This window comes from Cucurbita moschata, unplaced genomic scaffold (genome assembly GCF_002738365.1).
Source record: "Cucurbita moschata cultivar Rifu unplaced genomic scaffold, Cmos_1.0 Cmo_Scf00009, whole genome shotgun sequence".
NCBI lineage: Eukaryota > Viridiplantae > Streptophyta > Magnoliopsida > Cucurbitales > Cucurbitaceae > Cucurbita > Cucurbita moschata.
Genome location: NW_019268525.1, coordinates 86641 through 111049, shown reverse-complemented (window position 1 = coordinate 111049; position 24409 = coordinate 86641). Strand labels below are relative to the sequence as shown.

Genomic DNA, 24409 nt, shown 5'->3' with positions numbered 1-24409 from the left:
AAAAAAAAAAAAAAAAAAAAAAAAAAAAAAAAAAAAAAAAAAAAAAAAAAAAAAAAAAAAAACTAAGATACCCTAAATTGACTATAGGAACAACACTGTTTACATTATAAAGAAGTGAAGGAAAACAAGGAGGCCTCAACTATCTGTTTTAAGCATGCTAGAAAGTGTTCGTGAGCAGAGGAGATGTGCTCCCAGAATAGGTAGTTGGCGTGGATGGCATGGCAGATTTCGCAATATGGCAAGGGCTGAATAGCGAACATGCACATGCACAGATCGGTGGCATTGGTAGCGCACATAGCTGGATTTGATGTTTGTGTGGCTGTGCGAGAGTTTCTCTCCTGATATGTTTAATATCGAGTTGAGCAAAAGTAGTCATCTTGGAAGTGTCGCATGATCATCAAAGATGACTAAAGCCTAATTTAACCATTGCAATCACTCCTATCAAGGTGACTTGGAAAATGGTTTAAATTCTTTGTAGATCCATCCCTTTCTTTCTCTAAAGCCTAACTTAACGATTGCAATCACTTTGAGAAAGCACCATTTCAAGACATTAAAATTCCTTCTCAATCATTTCTTTGCTTTTTGTTAAGGATTACTGAGCTCAATCGAAACTAAATTTCACCATATACATAATAAGGTTAGAGAGATGTTGTGTGTAATTCTTATAAAAAGGCAGACAAATATTGATATTCCACTTCAAATGGGTAAAAGACGTTTACTACAGAAAACAAATATAAAGGCAAACAAAGAAAACTTTATTGAATTGTTATCTATCGCTTGCAATATTTATGTACTTTTGGTAAAAAAAAAAAAAAAGAAAAAGAAAAAAAGTATGATGTGAAGAATAGGGGGAGGGAACAAATGAACCAATGAGGGTAAGCTTAGGCAGACAAAAAGCTGCAACAGCACAACATCCTTGTCTTTTACAAAATACACATACAGGTAAAAGGGAATTGCATGTGCATTTCAACCTCTCTCTCTCTCTCTCTCTCGCTCTCGATCAATCAATAACGGTTGGATCTGTCTTTTTTCTCTCTCTTATTTTATATGATAGTTTTATACTATTCAACATATGATTGTGTATAAATTTTGTTAAGTTGTATTCAAGAAAGAACTGTAGAGGTAGGTTTTCAAATGTTAACAATAGATACCTAATAGAAGGATGATGTGATTGTTAACACAGACTTCAACAAAACAAAAACTAAATTCAAATGTTTGCTAATCCTATACAAAAACTAGGTAAGTTGAAATCCAAAATCTTCACCAAAACCAAGGAGGATAAAGACAGCAAAGAGGAAGCATAAATGGCAAGATTTTCAAAGAAACAGCCTGCTGTTCCTTAAAGCAACAAAGTTAAAGAAACCAAAGAAAATGAAGAAGTTAAAGAAAATCCCAAAAAGAAGAAGAGGGTGGGGGAATCTTTCTTCCTCTTAAGTGCCACAAGTGAACCCCACAAACGCCATCTCTCTTTGGGACTGCTCCTTTTAATGCACTTTCTTGTTTTTCCCCTCTCCTAACCCAAAAGATTTTCTGTGTTTTCCTGTCATTTCATTTCTTTACCCCTTCCATACCATTCATTCATCTTCCATCTCTTTGAGAACACTGTGTTTGAGGCTCCCTTTTTCTGAACTTGTTGTTCAGTTGAGAGAAATGCAAAGCAGCAGCGTTTCAGAAACAGAAGAGGGAAGCATTAAGGCTGAAAGAAGATCAGGAATGGAAGCTCAGGTGGTTGAAGTGGACATGGAGTTTTGGCCATTGCAGCATCCCACGGAACCTGATGATGAAGACCGCCCTGTCGTTTGCCCAATGCCCAACTCTTCTTCCATTCTTGACGTAACACTTCTTTTTCATTTACTTCCACCACGCCATGTGTTATCATCACACCTACCTCATACCTTCATCTCACAACAACTATAACTGTTTGTTAAACTGATGTTTGAAATGGAAAACAGGAAGGAACCATGCATAACGGCAAGAGGGCACCAGAAAGCTGGAGGAAAAGAACAGAAGTGTCTAGAGAAGTTAAAGCATCAGCCGAGACGGCGGTGAGGGTGGTGCGGAAGCGGCACCACCATACGCTCAGCCGACCCGACCACCTGATGGGAGGAATGTCGCCGGTTCCTCTGCTGCCGACCACCCAGAACTTCACCATCTTCCAAATGCTTCAGCAGTTGGACAAATTTGAGTCTTGACAATGAAACAAAAGGGCACGGCAGCTATAAGGTCAAATTACCAAAGTGACAGATAATGCAAATATATTTTGATATGTTTAGTGATTATTATTTTATATATATAGATATGGATATGGATATGGATATTTTGTGTTGAGAGATATGATATGGGTGTGAATTAGAAGACATATTTTGTGTTTGGATTTTGTGTATTTGGTAAAGTTGAAACTGTGCCGTTGTGGACTCCAATTGTTAAAGTGAAGTATGGAGGGGTTTGGTATAAAGGAAAAAGTAAATTTACTGAGAAGGAAATGGGAGACATGGACTCAATTATATAATGCAAACCCACACACATTACCTTTTCTAAACTAACATGCATTTTCCTCTCCTCCCCAATTGTCAAAAATAATTTTAATTCTATATCGAAATAGACCCTTTTACTATTAGAAAGAAATCAATATACATAATAATAATAACTAGATTTCATGTCCGCTAGGACTCTAATAACTTTCTTTTAATCTAATAAGTGAACGTTTTTTTTTTAATATCTAGAAGACAAGAATTTATTAAAAAAAAAAAATTGAAAGCTCAAATACATTAAGCCCTTCTAAAATTCAATTTCCAATTAAATACAAAACTAAAAAACTAAAAGTATGGCATGAGCATAAATTTAGAAGGTAAACTCCATTGCATTTTTAATTAGATGAATTCGAGGGATGGATATGTTTGAGAAAGATTGTTAAATTCGAAAGAGAAATAAAGTCTAAGAGAGAAGGCATATAAATCTTGCAAAAGAACACAGATCTGCGAGTCTCCCATTATAAGATCAACGGCTGTATCTTTCAATTGCCATCCCTTCGAACTACACTAATTGATGGTTACTAAACAGATACAAAAATGGATCAAATATGAACATATTTAGTTTAATCAGTGTGTATATGCGGGGAGCCAAGTACAGCTATGAACACATAGAGCCCACCTAAATGTACTCTGATTTATTCAACAAGTGAAATACCAAGCGCGACAGCCATTCCCAGTACAAGTGAAGTTAATTGAAGCGCGGTTGTTCTTACTGTTGGTTTACTGTTACTATTCATTTCGGCTAGCACTCCAGCAACCGCAATGTATATGAAGCCACCAGCGGTGAAGCCCTGAGGATGTTTAAATCGTCTCAATAAGAATTAGTCCTAAGCGAACACAATACAGAGTTTCAGCAGCTATTTCTCACCTCGATCAAAGATGAGTGTCCTGGATCCTTCCCCATTAGCAGTGCCTACGGATGTCATAGTAGATCGATAATTACATGGTCTATTCACCTTCATGGAATGATATTATACAGCGCTTACAGAAAAAGTACTTACTAATGCAGTTCCTGCAAGAGCCACGAGTGCTGAGAGGAAGTTGAAGAAAAGGGCTTTGACAACACTGAAACCGGATCTGACCAAAATACCAAAATCGCCAATCTGTACCAAAAGCAGACACTCAAAAACTAACCAAACACATAAAACGATAAATGAAACAATGAAAAGGAGATACGTGTTGCATCATAAGAACATACTGACAAAAAAAAAACTGAAGTTCATAAATCATGGGTGCTGTCCGGTTTGTAACGCTACAATGTCCCGTGCTAGACAGCAATCATGACTGGTGACTAGTGGGATATTGCAGAGTTACATAAATTCCTAATAAGCTCACAAGGTAGAGACAGATGGTTCAATCAACAATGGTTCAATTGGCAAAGTATAGCTGATTTTTAGTTTTTATTTGTACCTCCATTAAGAAGAAAAAAAAAACTGAAGTACACATGTAGATGATTTAACCAAACCGCAAGAATCAGATTCATAAACAAACATACCTTCCAATTTTACAAATTTCTCTAGCTGAGCTTAACGACATCACTCAATAGCATGATTTATGAAGTACATGGAGCTATTGTACAGGATGAACCACATTTGCTAATTTTATCCTCGGGATTATGTGACAAATAATCATGCGCATGCCAAGTGACAGGAAAGTAAGGGAACAGAAATATTGAATCCAAAACCCATTGTTTAAAGCTAGAACTTAGAAGCTTGGTCAAAACTGAGATAAGAAAAGATGAAAACGGGCACAAATCCCAGGGTTAAAGACAGACAGGCACGCCTTTTACGAAAAAATTGGGGAAATAAAGAAGACAATTTAATCAAAGATGAAATGTAATTTTAACGTGAAAAAGTATCAGGGAGAATGGCTTGACTTGACCAGAGGATGTTATCTTTCTCAGTTACCAAGATGATCGAATGAAGTGCCTGATATTCCAATAATGATAATCAAGAAAGAAGATGAACCTCTTGCGGGAGCTCGTGTGCAAGCAGAAACACAGTTCTGGACCACCCACCAACTGATCCATATAGTAAGAAAGCACTTCCTAAGGCCATCCCATCAGTGAAATTGTGCTGCAACGCCAACAAATATTAACCCTCAAGTATATATCAATAGTCTCCTACAACTGGATTATATTGAAGTTCAATCATTTTTACAGGAAAATAATAAAAATTAAACAGGAAGTTTGAACGCCAATATGGAAGAAGTTAAGCATCGAGATAAACATACAACGCCATCTGAGAAGAGATTGAGATAACCAAACACTAAATTTGACGGTGTCTTAGCTGGGAATTCTTGTGATGTTTTGACGTCAGCAGTGGTGCCATTAGCAGCATCTAGATCTTGCTTAACATCTCTGGAAGCAGATTTTCCAATTCTCTGCATAAGTCTAGTAAGTCAGAGAAGATATATCAAAAACTTAGGTACATTCATTTAATGAAGTTGTCCTGTAATTAGTAGTTCAACCAAATACACCAATAGTGACACTTGACAATTTTATAATAAGAATAGTAACATTTCACGATTATATGAACATGTAAATCTTCGTAGTTATTGACTATTAGTGGTGTTGACATCAGAAGTCTGTTCAAGACGACAATAAATTTGATATAGAAGTCTTGAGGGGTGCCACGGCTGAACCATATAAACCTGAGAATGGTTTTCATTGAAATACAACAAGAGGAAACCCAATTGCCACAAATGGTTATAATATTGATAGTAAAAGGAGCATCTTCATTCTGTCTCTAGAAACAATGTCACCTACGACTTTTGGAAGTGCTTGAAGCAGAAAGCTAGAATTTTGTCGAATACTGCTCTGAGGACTTGATTTGGTCCTTGTGGTTAGAAAGAATTAATAGAATCTTTAAACTGACTTGAGTTTTTCAATGACTTCTGGAAAATGCACAGCAGTTACCAATGCCAATCATAGTGACTTCTAATTACAGCAGCATTTTTATTAATTTATATTGAAGGAGCTTCTTCTAATCCTCCTAGGCAGATAAATATATCCATTATATTCATTACAAATATAATATTAAATTTATATGAGGCCAATCTGTTTCTTAAAAAGATCAAACAAGTTCTATATTGCTATATAAAAGGTTATGCCAACTCAACAGCTTACCTTCTGAGGGATGGATCTCTGTGGATTAACCTTATCTTCTTTCGAGTTATTTGGCACTGCATCCAATTCCAGTTTGTCCTTGCTTTTTTTATCAGTGGTGTCATGATAATCGCTATCATCCTTCCATTTTTTATTGTTATGGTGGTGGTGATGACCATGGCTCCATTCATTTCCTCCTGCAGAATTATCTTCCACATACCTTACTACCTTCTCCACTAGAAGAAAAAGGACAATTCCAGCTGCATCACCAATTCAGTATATAGTTACTCAAAAAATGCTTTACAGTCCAGATTTCATTTTTGAAAGGAGAAATAAACAAAACCTAAATGAGAGGAAAGTAAAAGATGAAATAATTATTGATCACTTCTGTTGCACTTTAATCAATATCTAACTAATAAAACGAATTTTACCGTTGTGTTCTTTTCTTAGAATGGTGATCTTTTAATAATATTACCACACAATAAAATATATAATCAAGGAACTAGACAAGATCTCACCCTTAATTAGTAACAATACATTAAAAAAATTTCTAAATAAGGCCACACACCATTAATTTTCTCTTCGCGATAGAAGACACCAATTCACTAATCTCACAAGACAACCAACTAGCAACCATATTAGTAGGCTAGAAACTCTAGGAATTTAATATCCTAGATAAGTTGACACCATAGGTTTGATCTCATTCCCCAAAAATCTTCTTATTTTTATCATATGTCATGGTATCACTAACTCGATCCATGGTAGTTCTTTACACCATCGGAGCTTACACACCAAGGCCCAAAGGTGGACATGGAACCTAACAAGGAATTTCAACCCTTCTATTAACTCTATTCTTTCTTTCACTTCAAACACCACATAAAATAGCACAAAAGATGGCAAGCCACAAAAAAACAACCCTTATCACGAAAGGGTTGAGTGAAGGAAAAACTCCTCCAACATGGAGCAACAATCTCTAGATTGAACCAAGCTAAGACTGAAGAACCGAAAAATATAACTCCAAACTGAGCAAGTGAACACACAAGTCTGGAAAAATGATCGAGGTCTTCAGGTACTCCCTATCCAGGGTATTAACTCTGCATGAAGGACCTGTCATACAATATGCTTATTTTAATTACCTTTTAGGTCCTGACAGATTGTGCTAGAAGTCTACCCTATTATGCATAATAACTATTTTCCACATCAGCTTCTATGAATTTTATCTAGAATCAGTTTCCTTAGCTTATGTTTGAGTTATCCTCTAGGGGGATGCCAAGATAACTCAAAGGAGAGTTCCAACTATGAATTGAAAGGCCCTTTCCGCACCTTCAGTTTCCTCACAGCTAGTGTTGGTGCGTACATTCAACGTTTAGATAACTTGAAAGATGTTTACAATTGAAGGGAAAACCAGAGGTGGTTACGGGCTAGGTTAAGTGAGGCCATAATTGGACAAAGCAAACAAGCTGGGGAAAGGGCTTACATAGAAAAAGAAGAGAAACATGGCGAGCAATATTGACTTAAAAATAGAGTGAAAAAAATTAACAAAGCTTGAATCAAACTCAATGATAACCACAAACTAAGCTCGATGAACAAGATATGTCATTATGAACCCTCTCCATGGAGAAATACCTCAAGTAATATACAATAAAAGTAAAATAAAATTCAATGGGTAGATGTCACTAATACTCTTTAAAAAATTCAGCACCAATTTGCCATCTCCATTATGTCTCCATGGAATCATTCTTCCAAAGCTGCATCACGTTTGGTTCTAAATGTGAATTGCCTTGGCAAATAAAAAAATGCATATCAGACTGTGTCCCAGTCTGCCCTTTATTCTCCATTGAAGTCTTTCTCTTACGCATCTAATATTTTGATAAATTGTGGACCAATATAAATTTTTCAGCAGATAACAAGATATAAAGAAGCATAGAAACAGAACCAATTAAAGTAAACTTAACAAGATTAAAACTATGCGTGCTCCTCAAAACAACTGAAACAGAGACAAATGCACTAAAAGTCCCACATTTACAACTAGCAATCATAATAAATAACAAATCAAGTTTCTTTAAGAAAACAAACAACAGATGTATGCAACAATGTCTGTAAAACACATGATGTATGAAACTAACCAAGGACAGATATTCCTACAGAAAGATCTTCCAAAGAATGAGCATGTGAATGGTTTTCTCCTGAGTGACCATGATGTTGATGGTCAGCATGCGAGTGGGAGTGCTTGTCACCACCTGCCAGATAAAAACCGATCCCATAAAAAAATTGGTTCAAGAAAATAAAATTTATTGCTGAATCATGGATGTTCTCATCGCAAAAAAGCACCATGTTTCATTCTTTATAATGAACAACTTTGCATTGCAGACTCGATAAAATATAAAGAAAGAGAGGATAAGCCATCTCACGATTCTTTTAAAAAGTGAGGAACAGTTCCATCAACCAGCTATCGAAAAAGAAGACACATTACAGAATACAGTTTGATAAAAGTTACCACCTGAAAACAAGAAAAAAAAAAAGCTCTTTTCCTTCTTATTTTCATATAATTTAGAAACTTGAGGGATATATAGATCCTAAAGAGATCATACAAAAAATGGAATGAGCTATCCTCATAAAGCCAATGGATTATAAGGATTTCCCATGGGAATTGATCCGCGCGAAGATACAGTTACAAAAATTACAGGTAAAAGAGTACCAACTAGAGGAAACACACTGACTAAGTCCCAAAAACCTTAAATTTTTGTCTTCCCTTGGTAGACTTTTAGATTTATTTCAAGCCACAACCTCCAAATCAGAGCAGCCATTGCATTAAACCAGAGGACCAAGGGAGACCCAAATAAGAGATGATGAACGACAACCTTCCAGCTAGCTGGGAAACTGTCACAACCCAGATCCACCGCTAGCAGATATTGTCCTCTTTGGGCTTTCCCTTTCGGGCTTCCCCTCAAGGCTTTAAAACGCGTCTGCTAGGGGAAGGTTTCCACACCCTTATAAATGGTGATTCGTTCTCCTCCCCAACCAATGTGGTTGTATCAGAGCCAGTCATCGGATGATGTGCCGGCCTTCTCGCTATTCCCCGAAGGGGGGTAGATACGAGGCAGTGTGCCAGTAAGGACGCTGGGCCCCAAAGGGGGGTGGATTTGGGGGCGGTCCCACATCAATTGGATAAAGGAACGAGTGCCAGCGAGGACGCTGGACCCTGAAGGGGGGTGGATTGTGATGTCCCACATTGGTTGGGGAGGAGAACAAATCACCATTTATAAGGGTGTGGAAACCTTCCCCTAGCAGACGCGTTTTAAAACCTTGAGGGAAAGCCCGAAAGAGAAAGCCCAAAGAGGACAATATCTGCTAGCGGTGGATCTGGGTCGTTACAGAAACTGCAACTCAGACCAAAGACGTTCAAGAATCTATACCACATGGCAACAGCAAATGAGCACTGGAAGAACAAATGCAGATGATTTTCCCAACCTGATCTAAACAGAACACACCAGGCAGGGGTAATTCTCAACTGAGGGTTTCTCCTTTGAATCCAATTACATGTATTCATTTTATCTTGGCAAATGTTGTGTGTACCTCTTCATAAATTCCTACATTACAAAATTCCAACTACCCCTTCTGGTCTTCGGATTCTTCTTCTTCTTGTTCTGATTCCATTATCAAGAAGCATAACCACGGTTTCTTGTATCAATTGTTAAATCACCAATGCTAAAGTTTGAAGGGCGATGGTAACTTCAATCTTATATCAATTTCTCAATACTTTAACACACCTTAATTGTGGGCTTAGAAATTAATAGAAGGTCTAACAAGGGGAATCAATATTAAGGAAATAACATTATAGGCAGGACCTCCTGCTTTCATGCCATGTTCAATCATCAATTAACACAAAAGTTTAAGCTGATGGATTATGGTAAATTCAGACTATATCAAATACTTTAACACCAATTTCTCTGACACATTGCATATTCTTCTAACATCTACTTGTTAATAGATCAATAAGAATATTGTTCGGATAGACAACTTTTTCTACGAAGGTGAGTACCTAGGCTATCACATAAATAACGTCAATAGGGGTAAACAAGGGCCTTGTTGAGGACTGCAATATGGGTAAGCATTGCCTTGTGACTTGCTCTGCATTCAGCCAACACTCCTCTACTACTCTTGAGAGCATTCCTAGAACTTTGTCATTTACTAATTTTGCATATATCTGTCTAACAAGGGGAATCAATATTAAGGAAATAACATTATAGGCAGGACCTCCTGCTTTTATGCCATGTTCAATCATCAATTAAGCCAAAAGTTTAAGCTGATGGATTATGGTAAATTTAGACTATATCAAATACTTTAACACTAATTTCTCTTCGACACATTGCATATCCTTCTAACATCTACTTGTTGTTAATAGATCAATAAGAATATTGTTCGGATAGATAACTCTTTCTACGAAGGTGAGTACCTAGGCTATCACATAAATAACGTCAATAGGGGTAGACATGGGCCTTGTTGAGGACTGCAATATGGGTAAGCATTGTTTGTGACTTGCTCTGCATTCTGCCAACACTCCTCTACTACTCTTGAGAGCATTCCTAGAACCTTGTCATCTAATAACTTTGCATATATCTGAAGCCTGAAGCCCGAAGACCTTGAGCAGTCCAACCTAATTCTTCCTTTCTCTATAGTTTTAACTCATAGCCTCTTGCAAGTACTGAGAACCCGTGGGTGGGAGCCAAGACTTCAACACAATTGACACTACACTATCTCTGATGCTAAGTAGTGAGAACTACAACTACCCTATCATCATAGACATTATGACACACTTTTCTATTCTCTTGTAGGCTTTCATGGTTCAACTTAGCACCAAAAAAACATCTCTAAAAGACCACTACCAAATTTCATTATCTCACCATCTTGGACCATACAGTGACATGATTCTACCTAAACCATAGTCAACAATAGGGCTACTCTAGACCAAAAACTCACATCTTGAGCATTTCTAGATCCATAAAACTTAAGACAAAGTTCTGTACCCTTTGGTTGAACTCTATAGCTCGCATAAAATTGCATCTTAAGCATGCACTCAAACTGCCGACATGGATAAGCATCCCTCAGCTTATCGTTAGCCTAACCTCAAGGTTGTGCTAACAACTATGCACACATCTCTTTAGACTCTTGGACGTACACATTACCCATATATGCATTTTTCTTAACAACACCTCTACCTAACTGGCCTCTACTACAAGCCACGACCAAAGATTTCATTGACCTTTACATTGAGCCATGATCCCTTGAATACTCTGACATGGCCGTTGCATCGACAACTTTTCATGGCTTCATGATCATTTTGCTCCTACACCAAGTCATGACTCCTTTAAGATGAATCTTACATCTCACCTAGACCACGACCATTTTATTACATTTTGTCTCATGCCGACTAATGCTTTATGAGGTCACATTGACCAAAATCATGATAAGAGGGGTTGTCTCACTATACTTCATGCCAAGGAGCATTTACAAGTAACTAGCCCAAGACTCTGTGTATTGTGTTAAGGGTGGTCTTGAACATCCATTTGGGCTTCGTGAAGCATGTTGACACCCATACCCATACCCATGTCGATTCACTTTTAGATACTCATCTCTAAACTCCATTCTAGTATCAAACCTTTAAACCATTGAAAGGAGTAGAATATCAGTATATGCACACCCAAACCACCCAACATTCTCCTCAAAGTTTCCATTCCCATAGAAAGACACTCCTCAACTCCAATATGTATCATGGTAGCCCATTTAAGTCCCATGTGACCCTAAAAAAGTAGTAAACCAACGTCAGCACACAATCCCCCAAGGCACACATATACATGCAGAGTGGCAATACTTTACTCACGTCCATGAACCTAATTCATGGCATACTAGCAATGTACCCATATAACGTGTCTTTGAGGTCGCATTTGCTTGACTAAAAGCGGGCATCCAAAGATGCCAAGTATCTAAATTCCCTCCAAATGGTCCCCCATGTTGTTGAATTAAATAAAATAAAAAACCCTGGATACACCCTATATTTACAATTTAAAAGCATGAAATAAGCAATAATGACTAGATTCTCAATACATTTGCAATTACTAATTCATTCGGTGCATCCCACCACATTTTTGCACATACTGACCTTTAATTTAATAGTAGGAAACAGAAACAATAATTGTCAAAGGTGAAGGACTAGGGAAGACATTTTCAAGATATTGAAATGGCATCGATCTGTTTCCTTACCAAATGCATGAGGCAACTGATGGAGAAAGGCATCCCCTAACATAGCCCCTGCCTACAACAGAAAAAAAATCAGTTTATATGAGCATCCAAGTGGAATCTAGAAACTATAGAGACCATCTCCTGGTTAGAACCTCAAGTTAAAACATTTCAGTCCTTTATTCTCCCTCCAGATTTCTATAAAACTGTCCACCTACTGTAAGTATATTTCCACAACTCAATTTTATGTGTTCAAGCCTTCTAGGCTAGTATGGTGTTGAAGGTTAGAGAAAAGGGTAACACATCTGGATGAAAATATGTGTCCCCGAGCTTAAGGAACAGCAATGTGATTTAAAAGGTATCATCGATTTAATTGCTAGCAGCACAGGGACCTTTTTCATATTTTACCCACTTATAAATAAATTAAAATTAAAAGTTACAAGATATAGAAACCAAATAAAATCATCTGAAAGTTAAGCTATACAGCTCCATTGCCTTATAAACATACTTCAAATATCAAGGTAAATAGACCAATGTGAATATGAAACCCCAAGACCATGCTTCCCCTCACATAACAGAAATATCCTCATCATTTCAGCATAGCTCATTATAAAACAAAATACATACAGTTGACATTAAAATCAGAACTTCATAAATCAAGTTATTAAGAAATTAAAAAATTCCTATTAGGAATAAGAGGCTAAAAGAGTCTGACCCCAAATAGTGCCAATGAGTCGACGATTCCTTTGGATGGTTTGCCTCGAACTACAATAATTCAACATTTCAGTTGTCGGGATGGCATAAGTTTTTCTTACCCATAAAACACCACTTTAGACTAAAAAAAAAGTCAATTACATAAGCCATGAGATAAGAATACATGTGCATTTAACGCAAAGTCACTCACCAAAAATCACTGGAAGGAGTACTAGGCAAATAAGAGATGCCATGCTAATCAACAGTGAACAGCCCAATGCACGAACCCAAAGATCTATAGGGAAAAATTACAAAAAAAAAAAAAAAAAAAAAAAAAAAAAAAAAAAAAAAAAAAAAAAAAAAACCAATGCTTAACCATCACTGGAGAAACAGAGAAGTTGTACTAAATACAACTACCATACATAAGAAACAAGAATGGTACTTGAATTATTTTACTGCAAGATCACCGAAGAACCAGATAACAAAAAAGCAAGATGAATGAACGTGGATGGTATTTTATCATACATCAAACGGAAATAAGTTCAAGCAGAACATAAACAGTTGTGCGTGAAGTTGGAAGGATCCTTGGAGATAGAAACAACCGACTTAGTTCCAGCAGGCATAGCTTCCATTTCAAATTCAAACAATCGAGATTGAGAACTATCTATCTTCCCCGGAAAACACAAGAACACTAGAATTAGAAGTTTTCGGAGCACCAGCAGAACACAGAACAAAATAACCGAATATAAACTCCAAAGAAATACGCAGAAAATAAAACAGAATGCACATCCATTAAGACGCAATTGAAGAAAGTACCCAAACCAGAGAGCTCGGAAGATTCAACACTTTGATGATCAACATTGATATAGGGTCTGCCAAACCCAAAAAGCTTCATATCCTCCTCCTCCGCCAGCTCCTCCGGCAGCAGCTTGGACCGAACGGACAGATCCTCCCCATGCCGATGGTGATGGTGATCGTGATGGTGATGGTCGTGGGCGTGGGAGTGGTCTCCGTGGGCATGGGTACAATGGTGATGCCCGTGGGAGGCGTGCGCAAAGGTGAGATCCAAAAGGAACCCTAAGAGAAGAAGAGAAGCAGAAATGAGGAGAAGAAGATTCCGGTTGGGCATGTTGTGAAGAGGGTGAGAAGGAGATTGAATAAAGGAGAATCCGGGCGGGGCGGAGGATCGAGGGAGTAGTAAATGGTTGGATTGGAGAGAAGGTAGAAGAAGGATTAAGCGGATTTGCAGGTGCCCTGAATGGTGATGTAGCAAATGGCCACTAAGAAGAGGAGGATTATGCCGACAATGATGCCGAACGTCACTACATCCATTTTTATCTCTCCCTCTCTCCCCGAGTATTTTTTGTTTCAGTAGAGAGACCTTGACGCGATCTTAGGGATGTGCTGAACTTTCTTTTCTTTTCTTTTCTTTTCTTCCCTTTCTCATTGTTTCTAATATTTTTATTTACGTATTACTTTTATTCTCACATCTAACTTTATTAAATTATCACATTTTAATTAATTTATTATTTCAATTTTTTAATACATAAATGGTATTAATTGAGAATTTAAAAGATTAAATACCAATTTGAAAACTACTAAAAAAATTACTGTATTTAAGTTCATCTATAGCTAATTACTATTTAATCCAGGAAGAGAGCGTGGCCCAAAACAGGCAGGCTCACTAATGTTGGTTTTTCTAATCATGATTTCCGCACCATTAATGACTTGCAATTTTAACATTAATTACAACCCTAAAAAGTGGACCACCAATTCTCATACTTTTTTACCACTTTTTCCATTCTTCAATTAAGAAATCTCAGAGGTGTTCATTTACTAAAATATGTGTATTACTTTTCCTCAATTCAAAATTTAACTGAATTAAAAAAAAATCCTATCCGTTTCAACATTCAAAATTACAAGATCATTCGTGCATCCTCCATGCATTCAAATTCTTCACTCATCATATCCTGTTCAACAGAATTATACAAAATCAGCTGCAAGACCTTTTTTTGTTTTTGACAAGGTAAGCATAAAATAATCATAATGAATGTACACCCTCTACAGCCCCCAGCACAAAAGCCACAACTAAAAGGGGCCAACAGCACAGCACATACAAGGAAGATGCAGCAGCAGCAGCAGCAGGGTCTGATGGTAATGTAGAAATGCCCAGAAGTACAACATTGTGGTCAAAAATGGTGGCCCCTTCCATTGATCAAGATTCCTTGAAATCAAGTCTTGTGAGCATCTGCTCTAAAATGTACTACCCAACCCAGAACAAATGTCCTTCCACTGACTTCACACTTTCATCCACCTCAAAATCCATGACTCAAGAATCCGTGATGGCCTTTAAATCGAAACACTTGGAAACTGCCTGGTACAGATTCTCTTCCTCGAATGGTTTTGATACGTATCCATCCATCCCACTTGCCTGGCACTTGTCGCACGTTGCGTGAATAACGTCCGCGGTCATGGCTAATATTGGAACATGCCACTCATCTTTCCTTGCATTTTCTTTCCCACCAGATTCTCTAACCACTGCTTCCTTTGCCTTGCTCTCCATCAGCCTGATTCTTCGGGTCACTTCGAATCTGCAGTTGAAGAAAACGCATTCCATTAACACATTCAAATTAAATGCATAACAAAAGGAAAGGGAACAAATTCTCATGAGCTCCTGTCCCTGCTATTCACTATCTCATCACCTAAAACTCATTGTTGCTATTTAATATGTTTTGATCTTGACAGTGATTACAGTTGGGGGGAAATTATTGGCAATAGAGAAAAACTGCTGAACATACCCATCCATTTCTGGCATCTGAATATCCATAAAGCAAGCGTCAAAACTGTGTGGAAGTTGAAGCAATGTCAGAGCAGCTTTTCCACTCTCAGCACACTCTACATCGGCACCAAATTTCTTCAAGGCACCTGCAGCGACTCTTCGGTTCACCATATTGTCATCAACAACCAATATTTTCTTACCTCTAAGAAAGTTGGACCCATTTGCCGTGCCCTTTCCAAGCTGCCGTTTCTTTCCCGAGCCAAGCACCTGTTGAAGACATGCACCTATCATGCTTGCTCTTAGTGGTTTCATGACCAAGGTGTCTGAAAAACCTGCTTCCTTCGCTTTATCAAATTCATCCGTGCTTATGCTGGTCGCGAGAAGGATTAATTTCGGCAACTTAAAGGCATGACCATTCTGCTTCCAGTCCAGTCGATGAGGTAGATTAGAAGAACCACGTTCCTCACTTGAAAAAAAGATATCTTTCTCAAGAAAAATTACGTCCGGCTGAAAGATATTACTGCAATACACAACAAACAATTCGCGTCACAAAACCGCACCATAATATATCTACAAGAGGATCTTAATTGTGCATAATCTTAGTTATGAAATATATTAATGAAGAACTGAAGCTTTTTTTATCAACACCATATGTGTGTTCTTTAAGAAAATTACTGAACTTACTGCAATTAAACATGATAATAATATTCTTGTACAAAATTATGCAACTCGTTTCTTATGTATTGACGGATTGAGGTTAACGGTGCTTACCTTGATCTAACAGAGCCATTTTTTCCCCATAAAGCTGCAGCCATCTTGACACTACTGGCAACTTCCACCAGGATGCCAAGTCTCTTCAAATGGTATTTGGTCACAGCAGCTCTAACTGGTTTCCCATCAATTACGACAGATTTCAGTCCTCTAAATGCAGAAGGGAGTTCCTCCAAATTAGGCTTTTTAATGTCGACTGTCGCTTTCTTCTCACATTTTCCAAACACAGCAGTGAATGAGAAGGTGCTTCCAACCTCGGGACGGCTTACAAAGGTTATCTGACCGCCCATTAGTTCTACCAGACACTTACTGATGCTTAAGCCAATACCAGTTCCACCATAGTTTCTAGAGGTTGAGCTATCTGCTTGCATGAAGGGCGTAAAGACTCGACCTTGGGCACATAAGGGAATCCCGATTCCTGTATCTTCCACCGATATCATAACAGTAACAATATCAGAGCTTTCATTCGTAACCGTAAAATTGCTTGAAGTGTTTGGTCGTTCGTCATTTGCAATGAGATGCTTGAAAGTATCCCAACTGTTTTGGTTATCAGCGGCCTCACATCCACTTAAGGTTTGAAACTGATGCTTATTGTAGGATGCACCATCATCTAAGTTTCCGTTCACATGAGTTTCAGATTTGATATTCGTAGAAGCCATTGATTGTTCGGCTAATTGGACTTTGACGAATATATGTCCTTGTTCTGTGAACTGTCAAATGCCCCAAGTAATGAAACATCAGTCATATTAAGAGAGACTAAAACTAATCATAAAGGTCAAATTTCGAAAAACATACATTTGGTCAAAAACCATGAAGTCCTAATAATTATAGTTGAAAAGTAGAATGACAACTCTCAGGGGCTATGAGGGTGACTCGTGGGAGAACAGAAAGAAAATCTTACTTTTACAGAGTTGCCCACAAGATTTGTGATTACTTGTCTGAACCTTCCAGGATCCCCCATAACGATTTCAGGAACTCTGTCAGAAACAAACACTGCCAACTTCATGTCCACAACAAGAGCCAGCCATCCCGAACCGCACAAAAGCCACCATGAGAAAAAGCAGACAAGAGAGAAAGATTAATCAAAGGATCTCAGATTTCAAGAAGAAAACAAAAACAATAATAATCGTCTTCTTCCTCGTCCATAAAGATGGATGCCGATTTTATTTATAATGTCAAGGAGAAAGCTTCATTAGTCCAGCATGTTCTATCTAGTGCTATGCTAGAAAATATTTACAGCAAAATAACTTGCTCATAATTAGCAGGATCTTACCTCTACTCCCTTGTGCCGTGACTTTTCAGAAAACAAAGACAGAACATCATCTAGTATCAATCTAAGGTCAAAAGGAACCGCCTCAAGCTCCAACTTCCCAGCTTCAATTTTCGCCCGGTCAAGCACTTCATTTATTAGCGCTATCAGTGCTTTTCCACAGGCCTTGGCAGTTTGAGCGTAATCCCTTTGAGTTGAACTCAATTCCGTATCTAGAAGTAGAGCAAGCATTCCTATAATTGAAAGTAAAGAGTAAATTGGCGGGAATCCAAGAAATATATTGGTAACGAAGAATATGCAAAAAGATATACACCCTTTATCCCCTCCCACTCTCTATTTATAATCTACTCCTACTAGCTAACTCTTTAGCTAATATCTAATAATATTCAAACCACCCCAATGTCATTCCTAACAAAGTCATTGCCTATACACATCTAATAGCTAATACCCTTCCAAAATAATTCCAAGAGAGACAAATACTCACCAAGGATGCCATTCATGGGTGTCCTGATTTCATGAGAGACGGTGGCAAGAAACTGGCACAAGATGAGAACGTTAGGTAAGCAAGAAGTTGGGGAATTAAAGGCAAAGGCTTCAAGAAATACCTGAGATTTTGCAACATCAGCAGCTTCAGCTAGAACTTTCAATTCTTGCATTTCATGGAAATCGTCCTCGACTTTAACGATATGAGTTGCTGCACCGTATAATATATATCCCACTAACAATCCAATCACAAAGAATAAGAATGCAGTAGTAAGTGCCGTCCATAATGTTGGTGCTTTCTGATGATATCTGCTCAAAACTCCATCCGTAAGACCATTGGGAAAAATGCACAGATATATTCCAGCTACAACTTAAAAGATTTGACCTTACAGTTACCTGCATATCATCTCATGCTTCCTAAATGGATCTCCAAAATCTAATTTGCTTTCGTGCAAAAGAGACATGTCTCCGTCTTCATATTGATGACCATACATTACTAGGGGATCAGAATAGTTCGTGATATCGTATACATTCACCAAAATAGCCTGATTTCCAGCAAGTTGCCCAAGCAAATTTTCGACAAGTGATTCCACATCAAATGCTCCACCAAGGTAACTGCTTTACCAAAAATTATTAAGCCATCAAGAAGCATAACAAACCATAATATTTTGAAGGGGAAAGCGTGAGAGATGATCCTTCTCATTCTACCAAAATACTAGATTACAATAACATGCTTCAAGAATAAAGATTTCACAGCCAAATACATTCATGCAAACTAATGGAAAAGTAATTTGATTCACCGAGCTAGAGTATCTACGGTAAGGGGTTAGAAAGGGAATTAGTGATTAGAAGAATGAAGGGGTCGAGACCCATGTAACTAACTCTAATCAGTGTAAGTAAATAGTAGCAACCGGAGATATAGAGGACCTCCTCAGTTGTAACCATTATCTTTCGGCCTGTGAATGAAACTCCAACCTTACATTTCTACAGGATTAGGCATTAGAGGGACTGTAAGAATTGTATAGAACATACATAGTACCAGGGCACGAGGAAGTGATATTCTAGAAATTTTGTTATCGGCATGTAATATGGGTTGGCGGGTGCCCAACGGAATTGGATAGTTGACTGCGACAGCGCATGAGCAGAACGGAAATATTTTGACTGTGAGGGCAGATCTAAAATTATACTAACTACCCCGAGGGATAGCATGTTGCACACATGCCCTATTCCTCCACCACATTTGGGGTGGAGGATTTCAACATTTGACCCTCATTGCTTTTCACATGGTGCTTATTCAACAGCCTACTATATGCAATCAACACCAACTTTCAAGCTCACAAGTATATAGAGCCAATTGTTTTTTATAATCTGATCAGATAGCTCTTTTTTTTCTTTGTTCTTCATTACTTAAATTCGTATCATTGGGAATACGAATACATTTCTTTCCTTCAGTGCATTATTTGGGTCTTCACAATTTCTCATTTTTGCGAATCCCTTTTTCCTAGCCTCCTCTTGAAACTCTTTATTGAGGCATCTTTTACTCAGTTCCACCTGAGTTTTTGTACAGCCATCTCTTCTGTACTCTCACCCCTTTCAATGAAAGCTAGTTCCCACCCCTTCAAATGGAAGTTGGGCTTTTGTCCCCCCCCCCCCCCCCCCCCCCCCCCCCCCCCCCCCCCCCCCCCCCCCCCCCCCCCCCCNCCCCCCCCCCCCCCCCACGCCCACACACACAGGAAAAGGAAAAGGAAAAGGAAAAACCACTTGGGAAACTTACCCTGCTGTTGCTCGAGTTCGCTCATCCATAGTTGGATTTGCCGGAAGCTTGGTTTTATAAACAGGGATCGTCAGCACAACTCCAAGATGGTGAGAACCCAGTAGTCTGAAAGGGCTCGTTAAAACAGCTTTACCTGTTTCTCTTGATCTCAAAATGTTTTCACGGTCCTCCTGCAATGAAAGGCATCATAGGACAAATTATATTTGGAGGAGGTACCGAAGTCAACACAAAAAAANAAAAAAAAAAAAAAAAAAAAAAAACACTCCCTTAACTAACTATGCCTATGATTATAATTCAAACTACCTCTCCAGACATCATATCAAGAGATTCAATGTAGGAAACAGTTTCCTGGGAAAATATGACTGGCGCATACTCATCCCTTATAGGCGATGCTTCCCTTTCCATCGTTTTTATAGTCCAACCATGTTGCATCTCGAATTTCTCTCGCTCCGAGTGCACCACTCTTTGCGCAAATGCCACACCACTGAGCAAAGGCCGCTCGAAAGCAGTTCTGGCTGTGTACTCAGCAAAAGTTTCCTGCATTCAAACAATCAAACACCCCTAGAAACTGAGAATCAAGACACCAAAGTAATTTCTAGACGAAAACAAGAAAAGATGAATACTCTCTCACTCATAAATAAACCCAACTGATTTAAATCAAAGACAGAAACCGAAACCTGAATACCTGATCGATTGCTGATATGTTCTTGAAGTAGTGGAAAGTGGAAATGAGAATAGCCAAAGCATGGACATGGTTGACACTGACACTGAATTGATCCTGAAGCATCCTTGCCCTCTGGTCACACATGCTCCCCAAGACTTCCCTTCTTCTAACCTTGTTGTCAGCCTCCATTCCCTTGTAGATCAGCATACTAATGAATGCCACCAACAGAACCCAAAGCAACAAGAACTTGGGAAGCCAAGCCCTGTTGGCTTGAATGAAGGTGACCCCTTTTTTGCTTCCAATTTGCTCATTATACCTCACAGCCACTGAGTGGTGGCTCTGCTGCATCTTCATACTCATCCCAGCACTTGTCTTTTCTACCATTCCTCTTCCTCCTTTGTCTCCCCCACTCTCAGCAACCTCATACTAAAGTCCCACAGAAAGACACAATTATAAGCTCGCTTTTTGGGTAAACAAACTGACAATTACTCAAGAAACCCCCAAATTTCTTCTCCCTCCAATACTTCCCTCGATCTCACGGAGACCCCATTACGAAAATAGGAAGGAGGAGTGCATAGATAGGCATAATTGAAGAAGAGAAGAAAACAAAAGAAGTTCCCAGTTCCCAGTTCCCAGTTCCCAGTTCCCAGTTCCCAATTCCCAATTCCCAATTCCCAGAAGAAGCAAGACTCTCAAAAGATGGGAACAAAAAAGAAGGGGAAAAGCCCAAACTTCAAAGTATTCCCTCTTTATTTAAACGAGTTTCCCAACTCTTAAAATTTACATGTCACAGCAAAACAATGGGTCTAGGTTTTGAGCAGAAGAAGAAGATGGAATGGGGAAAGAGGAATAAGAAAGAAGAAGTAAAAAAGAAATTGTAAGAATACAAAACTGCAATCATGTGCTCCCTGGAACGTGAAGCTTAGTTGAGGAAGCGGCAATCTGACAAGGAGGAGCACGTTTCAGTGTGTTGGCTGCATAAAATAATAAAATTCAAAGAGAGTTGGAAGGGCAAAGGGAAAAGGGGACAAAATATTATATATAAAACGCAAACAGCTCAGCAGAGGATTGGGAGTTCAGAAACAGAGGAACATGAAAATGAGGGGACAAAAAGGGGAGGGATGGGTTGTTTGACAGAGCAAAATTGAGAGGATTCGGAAGAAGAAGAAGAAGAAGAAGAAGAAGAAGAGCAAAAAATGGGATCTTATGCTCTCTCCTCCCTCCCTTTCCCCTTTGCTTTTTGAAGCAAAAACAAATATCCAAAATTTGGGATTTTTTAGGATTTTCAAAGATACGCTGTTGTCTCCCTCGCACTTATTTTGTATTCTCTCTCTTCTCTTTCTCTCTCTAGCTTGATCATTAATTTTAAACTCAACTGCTCAACCTAATAAATACCCTTTCCATCTAAAATTTAGAGCTTCCAGTGTTTTACTCGCCTAAAAAAAATTAAAATCAGTAATATTAATAAAAATATTCCTAAACTCTATATTTTATTTTTAGAATTATTAATATTTTTTTTTAAATCTAAAAAATGTCTTCATCTTTCATTTTAGATGGAAATCAAAACTAATTTATTCTTAAAATATTCCTTTTAATAGTGTTTCATCACTCTCTTTTAATTTTAATATTATAATTAAAAAATACTAGTATTAGCAATTTTTGACCTTATATAAAAATGTTCAAAAATATTTTATCATCAATATATGAACGAAAAACGTCTATTTGACACTTCATAAATTATATCTAAATTTTTTTAATTTTGAAAATTCATGAATTTTTTTTAATTTTATTTTTTTAAATTTTTAAAAAATATTAATGGAACTTTGAAATTTTAATGATATTTTTCAAACCCTCTAAAAAATGGTTAATGATTTCCATCCAAAAAGATATTTTTTAGTTTTTTTTTTTTTTAAGTTTAAGAATATCTAAAATAGTTTTTTTATTATTAATTTAGCCTAATTAATCTTATATTTTTCATCTGAAAGTTAATATTTAAATTGTCCAGACTCCATATATTACTATTGTTATTCCAAACGAGAAAATTCGCAGATTGCTGATTTCCTTTATAAAAAAAGTTCAAATAGTCTTTAATATAATTTGCAACTTGGCCTTTACTAATATTTTGCCGTTCTCAATCTTATTGAAATTTAAGATAGTTAATTAATTAATAAAAATAATAATAATAAATTAATTTCAACTTTTTTTTTTTAAATGCCAGGACTGAAAATTTCTCAAATATTAGACCATTAAATGAATTTGCCCATTTTTTAAGTATAAGAACTTTTAATAAAATTGTTTTTCGACAGCTATAAAATGTTTGGTGAGAAGTGCATTTTGACATGATTTTTAATTCTAAAAATGATTTAATCACGATGTTATGTTTTTCCCCTTTTATTATTGTTCTTATTATTATTATGTAATTTTAGTTGACTTGAAAAACAAAGCATGGATTTCAAACTTTAGATTGAGTAGAAAAAACTCTCAATTTTTTTTTTCTAAAATAATTATTTTTATTGTAATTCGGGTACCTATAGAAATTAATACTACATTTGAATGAGAGTGATTCCAATTCTAGATTTGAGTAATTATACCTTTGGTGACCGTTAAAACTTTTTAGATAATATTCATTTTTAGAAAAAAAATATTTTATTTGAAATTAGAAGTTTAAATTAAGTAATTGTATAGAAAAACAAAGTTTCATAATATTCAGTTACTTCAATGAAGGAATAATTCTATTTTAGTTTTAGTTAACAAAACTTTCCATCTATTAATTAAAGTATCCACTGTCCAAAGGTATTACTTTCAATAGTCTATTTGAAAAAGTAATACTTTTCATAATAATTTTAAGTAATTAAAGGTAAAAAAAAAAGAAAAAAAAAAGAAGCAAACCTTCTTTCTTAATTTGTTGAATTATTGAACTTATTAAATTATCACAAACTACATCATTTTTATTATCAATTTCATGTCATTAAATCTCTCCCAAATATATATCATAAACAAATAAATATAAATGATTAGGCATCGTTCTTAAATGTCAAGACTACAACCAAATACTTATTATAAAAATATCATTATCAAATAAATTAGATTCGAATAACTATATTATTCTTGCTATCACTCTCTATATCATATGATAAACCTAGGAATGATATGATAAACATAGGAAGAAAGAGAAGATATATTAATAAAATATATATATATTTGTGATGGTGTATGAGAATAATGGCAAATTTAGGGTTATAAACAAATATTTTATGAATTGATTAGAAAGGAGAAAAAAATTAATAATAATGTTAAGAATGAGAAATAGAAATAGAATTGGGATCGAAAGTATGATCTTCATTCAGGTTTACCACGTTTAAATAGGATACAAACTATCAACTAATACCTAAAAATAGAAAAAATATATATCTAACTAAATTTGGTAAATAAATAAAATATACGGTTAATAAAATCTATACTAACAACTCCCTAAATATCTGATATATATTCTAACTAATTATCACGGCAAAATATCCTCTTAATACTCCCCCTCAAGTTGGAGAGTGTATGTCGATCACACCCAACTTGTCCTTCAAAAAGTCAAATTGCTGTCTTCCCAAAGCTTTAGTAAAAACATCTGCCAATTGCATTTTGGTCGAAACATAACACGGTTTGATGATTCCAGCTTGTAACTTTTCTCGAACTATATGGCAATCTATTTCAATGTGTTTCGTACGTTCATGAAAAACTGGATTGGCTGCTATATGTAATGCTGCTTGATTATCACAATATAATAATGCTGGTTCGGACAGTGGAACATTCAAGTCTTGAAGAATGTATCTTAACCAAGTTAACTCTAAACAAGTATTTGCCATAGCTCGATACTCGGCTTCTGCTGATGATCTGGACACATTAGTTTGCTTTTTAGACTTCCAAGAAATAATTGAATTTCCGAGGAAAATGCAGAACCCAGAAATAGATCGTCTGGAAGTTCGACAACCACCCCAGTCAGAATCGCAATATGCCTGTAATCTTAAATTGTTTTCAGATGGCAGTAGAAGTCCTTGACCAGGAGTGCCTTTGATGTACCTCAGAACTCGAAGAGCTGCCTCCCAATGT

General features: G+C 36.9%; 3 protein-coding genes across 4 annotated transcripts in view; 1 reads left to right on the top strand and 2 right to left on the bottom strand.

The window, feature by feature from the left end:
• The first annotated feature begins 1412 nt into the window (after positions 1-1412).
• LOC111447618 lies at positions 1413-2462 on the top strand. Its single transcript, XM_023086876.1, has 2 exons — positions 1413-1833; positions 1953-2462. The coding sequence occupies exons 1-2, from the start codon at positions 1651-1653 to the stop codon at positions 2190-2192; spliced, it is 423 nt and encodes a 140-aa protein (XP_022942644.1). The 5' UTR covers positions 1413-1650; the 3' UTR covers positions 2193-2462.
• Positions 2463-2953: 491 nt separating this feature from the next.
• Positions 2954-24409, bottom strand: part of LOC111447262 (IAA-alanine resistance protein 1) — a 30179-nt gene continuing 8723 nt past the window's right edge. The window contains exons 1-12 of one of the 2 annotated variants that reach the window (XM_023086308.1): positions 21634-21667; positions 13384-13918; positions 12779-12862; positions 12590-12639; positions 11899-11950; positions 7764-7877; positions 5659-5897; positions 4764-4913; positions 4499-4606; positions 3533-3634; positions 3400-3444; positions 2954-3322 (exon numbers count right to left, since the gene is read on the bottom strand). In XM_023086308.1, coding sequence (XP_022942076.1) covers positions 3167-3322; positions 3400-3444; positions 3533-3634; positions 4499-4606; positions 4764-4913; positions 5659-5897; positions 7764-7877; positions 11899-11950; positions 12590-12639; positions 12779-12862; positions 13384-13696 — 1413 coding nt within the window. In that variant the 5' untranslated portion in view covers positions 13697-13918; positions 21634-21667 and the 3' untranslated portion in view covers positions 2954-3166. Of the gene's footprint in view, positions 3323-3399; positions 3445-3532; positions 3635-4498; positions 4607-4763; positions 4914-5658; positions 5898-7763; positions 7878-11898; positions 11951-12589; positions 12640-12778; positions 12863-13383; positions 13919-21633; positions 21668-24409 lie in introns of those variants that run through there. The other variant, XM_023086307.1, reaches the window with a different exon arrangement.
• On the bottom strand, positions 14484-21561 carry LOC111447260 (histidine kinase 4-like). Its single transcript, XM_023086305.1, has 11 exons — positions 20330-21561; positions 19948-20181; positions 19645-19814; positions 18267-18485; positions 17993-18179; positions 17872-17923; positions 17391-17620; positions 17019-17117; positions 16118-16827; positions 15366-15866; positions 14484-15158 (listed from the first exon to the last, which is right to left on the bottom strand). Exons 1-11 carry the CDS (start codon positions 20690-20692, stop codon positions 14897-14899), a joined length of 3027 nt encoding a protein of 1008 aa, XP_022942073.1. The 5' UTR covers positions 20693-21561; the 3' UTR covers positions 14484-14896.

Bases quoted from the DNA above. Each gene is read 5' to 3' on its own strand.
- LOC111447260 (XM_023086305.1), bottom strand. From the start codon at position 20,692: ATGGTAGAAAAGACAAGTGCTGGGATGAGTATGAAGATGCAGCAGAGC. The intron at 17,924-17,992 runs GTATTTCTTGAA...ATCTTGTGCCAG, and splicing joins CTGATGTTGCAAAATCTCAG to TTTCTTGCCACCGTCTCTCA. The intron at 15,159-15,365 runs GTATGTTCAGCA...CTTCAACTGCAG, and splicing joins CAGATGCCAGAAATGGATGG to ATTCGAAGTGACCCGAAGAA.
- LOC111447618 (XM_023086876.1), top strand. From the start codon at position 1,651: ATGCAAAGCAGCAGCGTTTCAGAAACAGAAGAGGGAAGCATTAAGGCT. The intron at 1,834-1,952 runs GTAACACTTCTT...AATGGAAAACAG, and splicing joins ACTCTTCTTCCATTCTTGAC to GAAGGAACCATGCATAACGG.